Genomic DNA, 14,140 nt, shown 5'->3' on the forward strand with positions numbered 1-14,140 from the left:
CCAGTAGGCTATAGCCTATTGATTCCAATCAAGATGCAATAAAATTTATTGTAGGCTAGCTGGTAATTTTAGTATAGGCCTAGATGAAAAAAATGTATAAACACACAATACAGGCAATAAAAATAGCTCAATAAAGCATTCAATGCATTCCGGACTTTTGCAATGCAAAGTTACGATCACAGCATCAAGTAGGCTAATTCAACACAACAAGTCACGTTAAATCCTAAACAATTCTTTAAAAGTTTTGCTCCCGAAAGCTAAGTTTTCAACTCGCAACCGTTGGAGGTAGCCTACCAGTTTGGGCTACGTAAAAAATTCTCAAAACAACAAAAATATTTGGAAAAGTGTTTCGAAAGTTGCAAACAAGGATTTCTTTGGGTAGAGATCACGGGATGGTGATGTGTTCTGGTTTGCAGCTCAAGTTTGCTCTGTATCTTTCTTTCACAAGTAGGCTACCAACTCATCTAAATTGTCATTATTGTAGCCTACAACTTGTTTAAATTTTTTCCACGTGCAATCAGCTGCACATCAGACATATAAACTACGTTGAAATTTTCATGGACGTTTAAACTTATCGATGATATGTTTGAGTGTGTTGATATATTTGTTAATAGACTACCAACAACTAGCGAATTTTTTGCAACTTAGCCACGGTAGAATAAATTTCGTTTGTATGATTGAGCTGGTGCAGCGGATTTGTTGGAGCGTTCCGTCCCAAGAAAAATCAAATCTTTTTATTTTCAATTCATAGGCTAGTTCCTATTAACGACTTAAACTTGCGAATAGCCTGACCTACTCTTCCTAGCTTTCTCTACCTTTGATTACATTTTTTTTTAATTTAAGTAAATTCATAAGTTGATTGTCCATTGAACATGATTTATTCTTGATAAGTGGTCACAGCGGTAAATCATAATCTCTTCGTGGGAAAATTGTAACATAAGATTTCCGGATCCGTTCGTCTGCATGTAATGACCGAAAAAGAAACACTCTTCTGAAACGTCTATTCAAAAAGTGTATTTCTGTAAAATTAGCCCGCGGCTATCGAAAATGGGGTGCAACGCGATACACCACTAAAAACCTGTCACTACAATCCAAACTACTTAGATCAAGACGGAACTTTCGTCCAGCTAGCAAGCACTAAGCAAACAGTTAAATATGCGACTAACTTTCAAGCAACCATTTTACGAATGACCAGAATAGATTGCAATATCTCAAACTCACGTACGCAATTACTGTGACGTCATAGTGAAACATTGTGAAGTAATTCTCAACAGGTGTGATACAAGTCTTACGAACGATTGTGCAATCTTGGCTCATTTTTTAGGAAAAATTCCATGACGTAATACGCTAAGATTCAGTAGACCTGAACGGTTTTATATGACGTTTGATTTGGTGAACCATTGTCGGGAACAATAAGAAACATCTGAAGTTGCATCTATAGGCTACAATGTTTGAAAAATATTTGAAACTAAACTACGCATGCGCCATTTCATTCAAAATTTGTTCATTTTTAAATTGGTAGCCTTCACTTTTATTCTAGTAGCAAAAATGCCCCCCCCCCCCAAAAAAAAAACGTGAAAAAAACAAAAAAATGCTCGCTTTTCCTTTACAATGTTATGCTAGGAGGGAAAGTTGCATGACTCCTCCCCCTCTCAGAGCCTCTGTGTGTGTGACACTGACATAGCCTAAATTGTGGGTTGGTTTTTGGAATTTTTATTCTACGACTGACCAAGTCTTTGATAAGCTATTCTTAGCAGTTTCGCAAAATCCATCGCTGTGGTTAATGAGGCGGAACACCCATGTAGAGGAAGAGGATCTCCACTGGACTTCAACGTTTTATTTCTTTTGTTTATGTGCATTCAGTCCGAGTGCTTTGTGTCAGACTTGGACAATTAGAACTTTTGTAGTCTTTCGAAATTAGATTAGAATTATAATTAGACTAACTTAATTTAAGCCTAGGATGAGAATTAGAGTTACCCAAGTATTCACCAAGTAGAATTTAAACTAGGTTAGAATTAGTTGGACGCAGTTATCACATATCTTTTTTTAGTTGGATAAAAACGCCAATGTGGCAACGAAGGACCAAAGTGTCATTCCACCATCACAGCGCCAAAACCACTTATGTCATATAATATATAGCCTACATTGTAACGTCAGTGAATTGATGAATTAATCGAATTTTTCATGACTTTGCTGCTCAAGGGATGGAATGACACTTTGATCTTGATCGTTTTATTGCATTTTCTTTGTGTAACGTTGATAGGAGCGCAGTAGCCTATCCTTCCATTTGCCAAAAAACAATGTTGGACAAACTAAATTTTTTAGAAAACTGCACATATAAGAACTGATAAGAACTACCGGTAGGCTACAATTAGAGCAAACAAGTTTTTCAAATTAGACAACTAGAATTATCTAGTTGTCCAAGTCTGCTTTGTGATCTAATAAATACAGTTCATTTGATTGATTGATTCTTTATCCCCGGACTGGGAAAGCTTCTTGCAGAGTTTGGTTCTGACAATTTCGCATACCGTAGGCTACTTGTAAAGGCTTTGAATCACTGACGCAGGCCCGCGGTCATCGAGATTGACAGAGTAAAGTTTCCGATTGTTGAAGTTTTGTTGCCAGGGAATTATTTCATCCATTAGATGCCGCTGAATGGAGAGCAGTCCTTAACGTGCGTTGCTCAAGCGCACATCCCGAGAGTCGAACCAGCGTCGCTTGATCTTAAAGCTTCTTCGATCATGAAGTCACGGGCTAACCAACTGAACTATCGGGGCGGACATTTCATTTTATTTTTGAGTGTGATAAAGTTATCATTTATCACTATCTCAGCAATAACATATAACTATTGTAGCCTACCGTACTTCTCTGATGCCTCACAATACCTTACGATCTCCTTGAGAAGCTAGAGTCCTTTAGCCTACTTTTTATATTTGATAATTAATTAATTTCTTTTCCCTTTTGTTGAGCTTGTTGGGTGCTGCTTCATTTTCCGGAAAAATGTATAAAAAGGATATCTCTATCACATGGAAAAAAAACAAAAAAAACTATGGGGAGCAGGGTTGCCAACCTTGCGGTTTTCACGCCCAATTAGGCTGGTTTTCGTCCTGAGTTGCGGGATTTTTTGGGGGAAGCTGAAAGCTTGAAACTGGAGGGGTCGTAAGAGCTCAGTGAGTGTATACAGTATTATGTGCCGTGCCCACAGCTTTTGGCTGGGGCGTCTTTAAATGTCACAAACCTTGTACAGTTGAATTGGTTAATCAATCACTGGTTTATTTTTTTTCTCAAATCACGACAAATACACTGGTACATTACATAAAAGTGAGAGAGAAAGGAAGCGAAAGACCTTATGAGGTCACCAAGTCAGCTTCCACCCCGGTGGCAGTACCGTAATTTACAAAAAAATACTACCAATGAAAATTATACTGAAAACACTTAGAGAAAATAATGAAACGTTGAATAAGGTTTCAATCGCAATGTGGCAGTTAGTAAATGCAAGCCAAATCATGAGAAGATTGTAGCCTATATGAACATGACATAAAAAAAACAAAAAACAGAGAAATCAAACAAAACACAAATTAGATCCCAAAAGCTGTCAGACATGTCAGATCAATTCTACTGAAAAATACACAACAGAGTTGCATTTAGCAAGAGTAACAACCGACCAAGTACGTTTGATATTGGTTTTTGAATGAAAAGGGAGACAAACATTTAATTTCTGAAGGAACCTTACTCCATGCTTGGGGTCCCAAGTACTGTAACATTTTTTGTCCGGAGTTATTATTAGTTCTGGGTAAGAAGTATTGGGATTTTATCTTGTGGCGAGTATTATGATGACGGATATTATTTAAATCATTAAAATAAGCACTAAAACAATCAGGTAGAAGTCCACTTTTATATTTGTGCATGAAATTGGCATACTCAATTTCAATTAAGTCATTAAGCTTGGGAACATCAAATTTAACATATATTAAATTTACTGGGGTTGGGGTATGTCTGGGGTAAAATAAACATGCTCTAAGAGCTTTATTTTGAATAATTTCTATGGGATGTAAAATAGATTTATCAGCCCTACCCCAATTTATTAGTGAATATTGTAAAGGAGATTGAAAAAGAGCAAAATAAACAACACGCAATGTACTAAGTGGTACAAAATGTCTGAGCTTATATAAAATTCCACAAGTTTTATTTAGCTTTGTGCGAAGACAAGTTAAATGTGATTTCCATGATAGCTGTTGTCAAGGGTAACACCAAGATATTTAATTGAATCTACTTGTTGAATAGGATTTCCATTAATACTTAATTGAAAGGATTTGGCTTTGAGAGGATTTTTACATATTATCATGTATGCAATTTTTGAATAGTTATTTGAGAGCTTATTTTGTCTCATCCAAATATCGACAAATTTCATTTCTTCATTTACTCTTGTTTGAAGGCAAATTAAGTCTTTATCTGTCATATGTAAATTGGTGTCATCAGCAAATAATGTTGTTTTAAAATTTGTTGCATTTGGTAAGTCATTCACATATAATAGAAAGAGTAGTGGCCCTAAAACAGAACCTTGAGGGACGCCACATTTTACTTGTTCAAAGTCAGATGTATTTCCAAGTATTTTAGTACATTGTTGTCTATTAGATACCGTAAGTAGGAATTTAAAAGATTTAGAACGTTACCTCGAAGGCCATAATTGTAAAGTTTACTTAGTAAGATTTTATGATCCACAGTATCAAAAGCTTTGCTTACATCCAGAAAAATTGAGCATGTGAATTCCTTTTGATTCATGGCAGATAACAGTTCATCATATATTCTTGTTGTGGCTAGTGAAGTGGAGTCATTACTTTTAAAGCCATTCTGGCATGTAGACAAAATGTTATGTTTGTTGAGAAATTTATTAATTCTTTGATATAGAATTTTTTCAAAGATTTTAGAGAATGTCGACAATAAAGAAATTGGTCGAAAATCAGTTAAGGCTTTGGGATGAGGGTGTTTTGGTACTGGAGTGATTTGTGATATTTTTAGACAATCTGGATAAACTTCTTGAGCAATGCATTTGTTGAATAGTTTGACCAGGACAGGAGTAATGACACATTTAGCTAATTTAACAGTTTTAGTGGAAACACCATCCAAACCAGGAGCTGTTTTTGTTTTCATGCCATTGATACAATCAGAGATTTCGCTTTCATTAATATCTTCAAAAGCAAATGATTTTAATTGACTTTTTATATCACTACGTGGATGTACTGATGGTATTTTAGCTGCCATTTTTGTTCCTATTTCAGTGAAATGTTTGTTGATTAGATTTGTAAAATTCATAGAATCAGTTTCATAAGTTGTATCATCAATGATTATATGTTGAGGTAAATTATTTTTTGAGGAAGAGTTTTTGTATGTAGTTAGATCATTAATCACTTTCCACATTTTTCCAGAATCATTTTTGTTAAGTTGGTTTTGAATCTTTATCCTCGGACTGACAAAGCCTTGATTGGTTATTCCTGGTAGTTTCGCATACTTGTAGAGGCTCTTGACGCAGGGCCGGTTACCGAGATTGGCAGAGTGAAGTTTTCCGATTGTTGAAGTCTTGTTGCCAGGGAATTATTCCATCCATTAGGTGCCGCTGAACCGGAATGGCCCGTTTCGGTGAGTCCGATTCGGTGAGTCCGATTCGGTTAGTCCGATTCGGTGAGTCCGATCCCTTAACAGGGGATTTTTTCAATTTTTTTTTTAAATTATCGGGTACCGTAGCCTAATTATCATTGCCGTTTTAGGGTTAGGGGTTAGGAGTTAAGGTTAGGGGTTAGAAGTTAGGAACTCACCGAATCAGACTCACCGAATCGGACTCACCGAATCGGACTCACCGAATAGTAGCAGACCCCCGCTGAACAGAGAGCAGTCCTGAAATGCATTGCTCAAGTGCACACCCCGAGAGTCGAACCAGCGTTGCGTGATCTTGAGCCAGGCGCGTAACCACTCAGCTATCCGGGCGGTGGTTATGAGTTGATAGCCATGAGTTGTTTTTTAATGCTAAGGTCTCAAGCGTAACCCTATTTTTATTACGGTACCTTTAATCTATAAAAAATTCTTTCTGCATCAATAGTTTGATTACCGTACCATAGTTCAATTTGCATGTTTATCCAAACTCAATAATTAGAAATATTACTGTTATAAAAGGCAACAATTCCAATTATTTTGGTAAATGTTTTGCATGTTTGGAAGTGATGCGGCTGCGTAGCCGATTGGTGAGAACGTCTGCACGACATTCAAAAGGATGTGGGTTCGACACCGCTTTAGAGCAACGCGGCTGTGTCTTGGCCTGGTTTTTTTTTTTTGCTGAAACTTTTCGGTCATTTGTCCGAAATGACTTGAAAAAATTCGGTCATTTTTTATTTATTTCAGTCATTTTTAGTCATTTTTGGTCATATATAGTATATTTTTTTGGACATTTTGACCGAATTGACTATATTTTTTTCGGACATTTTGTTAAAAAATTGGTCAATGACCGATAAATGACCAAAAAAAATACCCAGGTCTTGGCAAAGACACTTAATGGCAATCCAAAATAAGGGGAGCAGTTGACTCGAAGACAATATGTCACTTCGCTGCTTCCTGTCATCTGTTGTATCGCATCTGTGATCGCAGTGTACTGTATGTTATTGCAATAGGCACAAATAAAAACACGATTATTATTATTATTGATGACAAGTGTGTTATTGCTTTTTCATGTTTAAATTTATGCATGTGGTAAAAAATCAAGTGGGGTAAAAAATATTACTGTTATATTTTTACACCCATTGCTATGAAAAATGTGGGGTAAAAAAATCAACATCATTAAACAAAAACGGTTCATCGTAGCAACTTTATTTTTGGGCTTTCACTAAAAGCAGGAGTGAAATATTTGATACCAACTATGTCACACAAACGTTTTGAAAACCATTCAAAAAGCTATTTAGTCTGATTTTTTAGCCTTTTATGTAAAACCGACTTGTCAGACAAACAAATGCAGTAAAAAACAATCTAGTTGTGAGAAAAGTTTCATAGATAAATGTATTGTAACAATATTGACACATTTTTTATGTAGTGCAATATGGAGTATTTTTAGCAAAGTTGATACATACATCCTGGGACTGATACATTTTTAAATTAGCAGTACTAAACTCATAGGTAGTCACATCTAGGCTTTCACTATGCTTCTAGATTTTTGTGCACCTAACCTACGGTACTCCTGAATCCCTGTATGTGGTAAAATGTAACTGTTTTGTTTTAATATTGAGTTGTTTTGCAGAACTATTATTTGCAATTATTGTGTTACTGTCTTTCTGCGGACAAGACATGGTAGCTTATAGAAATGAATCCAACTGTTCATGAAGATGACACTGTGGCAATTAAAGCTGCATCTACCAAACTTCGAGTTAGAAAGAAAGAATTCCTTCCTAAAAAGTCAAAGCCAGTTGATTTCTCTTTGTTTTCTAATGCAAATTCACCACCAGGAAAGTCTGCTGACCTAAATCAAGTCAATGCCTTGCGGAGTGACTTGTCAAATGAAAATATTTATGGAGAAGTGGGTGATTATTCTATGATTGAAGGTCCTTGCTATCATTGCACAGTTGGACACTGTGAGAGACACTTCAATTTTGGGAATACAGCAAGACTTATAAAAGGAGGTATAAGTGGTAACAGCAGCGATGCTGCTGGGCCAAGTGGTTTTGTTAATAACCACAATAGACGGTTTCAACTAGAAAATGATGAAAGACCGGAAGGTTTGATAGAAAATGGACAGAGGGAAACACAACATTTTTCTGGCACTACTGCTGGCAACAGTTCTGACAAAGAAGAGTTATTGTATTATGCGGATGCTCCAAAACCTTTAGAGTATAAATTGAGGAATAAAAGACAAAGAAATGTGTATCATTCCATTGCCTTAAGAAGTGACTACAGTAATAATACCAACAATGCATCATTTCCTATACACTGCCATGCTAAACAACCAAATCCTCCCCCAGTGCCATACAAACCTCATTATTTAAGATCAGGGTTCAGTGGAAGCCTGACGCCACCAGTTCCACCTCACATTGTAAACCAGGAAGCGATGCTTCAACGAAAACATTTAAACGAGGAATATTTCGAAAATATTCGTCGAAATGTAGATGGCGACTTTGTTGAAATTTCTGAAGACCTTCCAACGAGCTCCAAATATCTAACTAACCAATTTGTTCCACACACGTTTGCAAAAACTTATACAATAAACACGCTGGAAAAAGAACATCCATACCAAATCATAGACGATGATAGAAGTCCAACTTTTAAAAGATTTTCTGCACCACTTTTAGACATTAGACAAGAACCACAAGATGATGTAAATCCAGCCATATCTCGTGCACAATCTTCTGGCAGCTTAAATTTAATATGCAATAACGTTAATGTTGTCAAAAAGACAAGTGATTGGATGGAGAGTTTAAAATCACTCAAGTTGTGTGGCTGGTATTGGGGAGATATGACATGGGAAGAAGCAGAAATGATGCTGAATCAAAGACCGCAAGAAATTGGTTTGTTGTGCTGTGTTATTTTATTTGTCAGTCTTCTCAAAAGAGCATATGTTTGTGCTGAACTTAACTTATGAAGCCAAGTATCATTTTGTATATTATATTTGAATCAATTTTATTTTAATTATAGCGATATAATGTCATAAGTTCAATTCGACCTAAGTAACTTCAATTAGGGACTTCATCTTCACCACGCCATTAGTGTTAGAAAAATACTGTTGTAGCCTATCCATTTAGTTTCACATAAATTAATTGAACATGTGCGAACCAAAACTATCCTAATTCACTTTAAAATGCAAGGCATGGTGCAATGCAGCTTGTTAATGGTTTGTGATGCACATGCAGGTTTGTTTATGTTACGTGACAGTCAGGACCCACTTCATATACTAACAGTCACAGTCCGCACTGGTCAAGACACAATTCGCCATGTCAGAGTGGAAAACACAGATGGTGGGTTGGATCACAAGAGTTTGAATGTTACAATTATGGTTTAATTTGGCTGGTATGATGAAGTTTGAAGAATTTATGAGGTTTGAATTTTCTTATAGCTGCAGCATTGCATGATAAGTAGCAATTGAACTTCACTAAATGGTTATATTTCATATTAATTTATATTTTATTATTATTATATAATTATTATTATAATATATATTCAGATTTTATTTTATATAATTGTTTTTTTCATGAGTTTGTATGATGCCAAAATAGATGTGGCGCTATATGAATAGCAAAGTTTTCCAACTGTGTCATTATCCAGTTTTGTTCTGACATGTCATTGATTCACTGCCTGCAAGATGTTCATTTGACGTCAACTTTCCAATGGCCAAGAAGGGTCGTGCACTTTAGGTGCAACACTTTTAGTTAACAAGATTGCCAGTACCGTATTATCTCAATGTTTTAACATCGCTATTTCAAAGTCAATCATGTTTTCAAAGAGTCACATGTGAAATTTTGAAAAAAACTGCCAAGAAAAGTTCAGTTTTTTTATGAAATTTAGAAAAAACACCATTTTTAGTAAAGTTGATGCGCACGTGATTCATAACAATGCATATATTTTGAAGGAAAATTTCAACTGTACGATCCTGACAGCTCAAACAGAGGTGCCGCCGACTGCGTGCGCCATCACAATATCGTCACCTTTCTCAAACTTGCAATGAAGCATTCTCAAAACGGCAACTTTCTTTACTTTGTGCGGCCAAGAAACATGGGGGAACCGCCAGTTCAAATTCAGTGAGTTTCAGTATTTTTGACAATAAATTATTATGTAACTTTCGTCCTAGCTGTCTTCATGTCGTTGAGTACCACATAGTGCTTGTTACATGAATGGCTTACACTAGGGGTTTTCAACCCGGGGGTCGCGGGTCGTTTTTCGAGAAGTCGTGAGACGCCTGAATGTCCAGTGTATCGTTTTCAATTATTTTTTGCCAGGAAAGATTAAAAACTGTGTTTTTTTCAATCGACCATTCTTCGACCTGAAGTAATTTTATTGTTTGAGCTTTCAGACGTTGCAAAGGCTCAATAGAAAAGCATTTGATGATATTTTTCACCTAGTTCTTGTACGTTGCTTTGTGCAAACTAAAGTTAACCAGTAACCACGCTATGAAACAAAAGCAAAGTTATTTGGAATCCTATGTGAAATTTGGATTTGTCAGTATCGTTTCCAATGGTATTGAGAAAATTCGATGTCTGGGCTACTTTACATAAAAGTTTTTTCAGCAACAAGTTCACGCATTGACAAGCTTGTTAAAAAATGCAGACCAACTATCTCACTATAAACTAATTTTAACAAACTTATAAAAGATTGCAATAAATTCAACCGGTGAAAATGCAAGAATATAGCTTATTTTCATTATTCTTTCTCCTATAATCTAATTAAGCTGGATAGGAAATGGAAATAATAATTGGAGGAAATGTGATATAAGTCGTAATAATATCGTGAAAAGACGTTTTTGGTTTCGGAAGTTTGCATTAGAACAACGAAACGAGACATAACTGGATGTCGTCCAGAATGAGATTTGGCTAAATTTTGCTTTAAATGTGCTTTTGGTGAATAGTTTTAGGGAAGGTCGCAAAGTGACGTTGATTGTTCTGATGTGGTCGCAAAGCTACGTTGATTGTTCTGATGGGGTCGCGGTGCAAAAAAGGTTGAAAACCGCGTTAGTCGTGAAAACTACACCTCAAAATGCTTATTGCATGTCTGGAGTATGGAAAGAATGAGCGGTTGACAACGCTGGTTAAGTCTTGCTTTGTTTCACCGACGCGTAATGCCCAGGGGTTAAACGAGCACTTTTTCTTGTGTGATAAAAATATGCTTGATGCTATTGAGGCTTGCGTTGACTGAAATAGCATTGTGTTCCGCTTCGTTTTTTCCCAGTATTCCGTCTATATGCGTTAAACGAGAGATGACTTAGCCAAAACACGAGGCACTAATTTAATGTTGAACTGAAAGTTACGGCGCTTTGCAATATAACGTTCTTTTTCATCTATATTTTGTGGTTATAAACAAGTTGTTTTCTCCGTTTTTTGCAACTTGACACTCAGGCATATGATCTGACGTCATTCGACACCTTTTTTCAGACTCCTCAGCCCCATCTCGCGGTTTGCGTGTGTGAAGTCTTTGAAGCACTATGCAAGGTTTGTCATACGAGATTGCGTCCCTTCAGAAAGCATCGAGAAGCTTCCTCTTCCGGTCAAGCTCAAGGAATATTTGCGCCGATCACAGTACTTTGACCCAGTTGAAGATCTCAAATGCGCGTCCGTGTCGTGAACGCAGTAAAACTCTCGCGTGGTTGCGAAGATCCTTGAAATTCGATTGCAGTTTGGCTACCTGTTCTACGCCTTTCACTTATTCATATAGCAATACTCATTGAATGTGTTTTTCATGCTTTTGTTAATGTTATGTATACTCATGTCAAACCTTGCAGAAAGTCTTCAATGGTTTTATTTGTCAATAAGGAATCGTCAAGAAATGTGTATTTTTTTTTTTATCCCCATCGTTCTTCGTGTACTTGATTGATTGTTTTGTGAGGGCCGAGAAATTCAAGTTTGGCTATTGACAACAAGTTCTAGTAGAAAAAAATTAAGACTGCTTTTCAATTACCTTAAAGCACTATATGCTCTTTTGGTGAGAAGCTAAACGAATGGATGTAAAAATCCACGCGGAAAATATCCTTTTTTTTCGAGAGAGAGAGAGAGGAGATGCTTGCATTTATTGGTTAACTTACAACGAACACGTTTTTGACATCCATCCTTGTCGCTGTTGATCAGTATGTCTATTTTTAAAGTCTGTAAATGATTTTATTAACCAACAAAGTTATTGTTTATAAATATTTTACATTATTAACGTAAGTCGAGATCTGTTTTCGATGTAAGTCCCAACCCGGTGAACATGTTACATACCATGTTGTGTTGTGAATAGATGTCTTGATTAAAGTCTATAATATTGATTTAAGTGTTGTAACTTGTGTCTCTTCTTATATTTGTTTTGTGTTGTAAAACGTTTGCTCTAACATTTGCTAACATTTTTTAATCATAACTTTACCCAGGGATATCTAAAGAAGGGGATACGAAGGCTTTTATTACGTCTGACCATGGCCACCTGGAGATGCGGCCTGATTTGTCACATTTTGCAGATTTTGATTACAGCTACTGCTAGTGCTTGACTGACATTTTTTGAGATGTTTTTACTTTTTGCTGTCTCCTAATGACATAAAACTTTTTTGTTGCCTTGGGGAAGCAATAGCAAATGAGAAAAAGTAAGTTGAAAAACGCTGAATCAGACTGTTATTGAAAATTAACAGTCTGACTAAAATCTTCGAAATCAAATTTTCTTGGTTTTTCAACATCTGAGGATGTTGAAACCTATTGTGTCATCTGGGGAAAAGAGTAAAGAAAGCGTAAAAATACAATTTTTAGAAAAATATATTTAAACGTTCGCCCAAAGTTAGAAAAACCTGGAAATTTCTGCAAAATGTGACAAATCAGGCCGTATCTTTAGATGGCCATGGTCTGACAATAGAAGGGCTTTTGTTTATCGTAAATAATCTGTGTTTATCGTAAAATGACAATTGGCACCGATACTAGTTTAATAAATCTTGTTATGATAACTTGCATTGCGCTGTTATCATCAGGCCTGGATAATCACAGCATGCTCATGGTTACTTATTAATTCAACTACCCATATACTTGCTTTACATCTAGCCTACCGCTTCAGGCTTTGTTAAAAAAACAGCTTACTGGTAACTTTTTAATTGTCTTTGTAAACAAGTATTCTTTAAATATGCTCTACGTAACATTTGCTAACTGTCTTCTGTAGCTCATTGTACCATCTTCACTACAAGACTTTCTATGATTTTAAAAAGAAACCCATGTTTAAAGCACTACAAACTACCGCCCTGGTAGTGTCATGAGTATAAGGCAATCGCTTCGAGCCTTCATATCCCCTTCTCTAGATATCCCTGACTTTACCCCGCTATCAATGCAGTAATATCTTGATTCTCAACAAGTTTTTGCATTCGCCTAGCCGCATTACGTCATGGACTTGTCTCCTTAGAGCTAAGTTTTCAAAAACATAGGTGTTAGACATAGGTTGTGAGACCTGATGCTAGAGTCAAATTTCAGAGACATTTCGATTGGTATTTAGATTTTCCATATTGTCCACCACCAGATAGAATCTTCAAAAAATAAACTTTATCCGTTTGCCACCCAAGGGTCTAGCGCAGTGGTTTTCAACCTAATAGCCGTCAAGTAGGCTACCTCGAAGTCATAAAACAATCATCTCGAACCCCCAGTAAGCTGACACCAAATAGAGTGATAATAGCCTGGATTGACCTACTTGGTTAAAAATGTTGATGCAAAGGGATCAGACTTTAAGATCAAGCGGCGCTGATTTGACTCTCGGGTATTGCGCTTGAGCAACGCATTCTGAGGACTGCTCTTAATTCAGTGGCACTCAATGGATGGAATAATTCCCAGGCAGCAACACTTCAACAATCGGAAACTTAATTCACTGTTAATTTTGGTAACTGGCCCTGCGTCAAAAGCCTATACAAATATGTGGAAGTACTAGGAACAGTGCCGTTCTTTGAGGTGTGCAAACCGTACGATCGCACAGGGCCCGCAATTTACTCAGAGAATGCAGTATTTTTTGTCATTTCCAATGGAAAAAATTCGATTTGCAAGCAAGTACCGATATCCTTGAAGACAGGTGAGGTATCTGAGGTAAGTGCTGAGATTGTCGCGTCGGGCCACCTTTACAAGCTTACATGCTTTTAGGCCACCCACGACATTTCACCATGTGCCAAATAGTTAACATTGCACTGTGACAACAGAATTTCGTTTTGTGACAATTGCATTTAAATAAAATAGCCTACATGTTACTTTCAATACAAAACCATCGCTATTATGCCATATATATGCAGTTTTAAAAGTAAACATTTAAAGGGCCCGGATTTTTAAACGCTATCAATACGCAAATTTTTGTTGAACATGCTCTCAAAATGCACCAAATTCAAAGTAATTTTTCAAAATTATCTGAGGGAGGCCCCCAAGACCCTCCGCCGCTGGGTGTCGCCTTCGGCGGACACGCCGTCAGGCTTTGCCCG

The 14,140-nt window shown here is 36.6% G+C and overlaps 1 protein-coding gene across 2 annotated transcripts; it reads left to right on the forward strand.

Moving 5' to 3' along the window:
• The first annotated feature begins 7,287 nt into the window (after positions 1 to 7,287).
• Positions 7,288 to 13,188, forward strand: LOC145771622 (uncharacterized). Of its 2 annotated transcripts, XM_082583341.1 has the most exons (4): positions 7,288 to 8,540; positions 8,883 to 8,987; positions 9,599 to 9,767; positions 11,115 to 13,188. In XM_082583341.1, exons 1-4 carry the CDS (start codon positions 7,343 to 7,345, stop codon positions 11,302 to 11,304), a joined length of 1,662 nt encoding a protein of 553 aa, XP_082439467.1. In that variant the 5' UTR covers positions 7,288 to 7,342; the 3' UTR covers positions 11,305 to 13,188. The 2 variants fall into 2 exon arrangements, with proteins under 2 accessions (XP_082439467.1, XP_082439475.1); XM_082583349.1 differs by lacking the exon at positions 11,115 to 13,188 and having other exon boundaries at positions 8,883 to 9,067; positions 9,599 to 9,677.
• Positions 13,189 to 14,140: the final 952 nt, after the last annotated feature.

Source organism: Aplidium turbinatum, chromosome 1 (assembly GCF_918807975.1).
Source record: "Aplidium turbinatum chromosome 1, kaAplTurb1.1, whole genome shotgun sequence".
In the NCBI taxonomy this organism is placed as follows: domain Eukaryota; kingdom Metazoa; phylum Chordata; class Ascidiacea; order Aplousobranchia; family Polyclinidae; genus Aplidium; species Aplidium turbinatum.

Coding starts and splice junctions, on each gene's coding strand:
- LOC145771622 (XM_082583341.1), top strand. CDS start 7,343: ATGAATCCAACTGTTCATGAAGATGACACTGTGGCAATTAAAGCTGCA. Junction 8,988..9,598: donor CAGAGTGGAAAACACAGATG/GTGGGTTGGATC, acceptor TATATTTTGAAG/GAAAATTTCAACTGTACGAT. Junction 9,768..11,114: donor GAACCGCCAGTTCAAATTCA/GTGAGTTTCAGT, acceptor ACCTTTTTTCAG/ACTCCTCAGCCCCATCTCGC.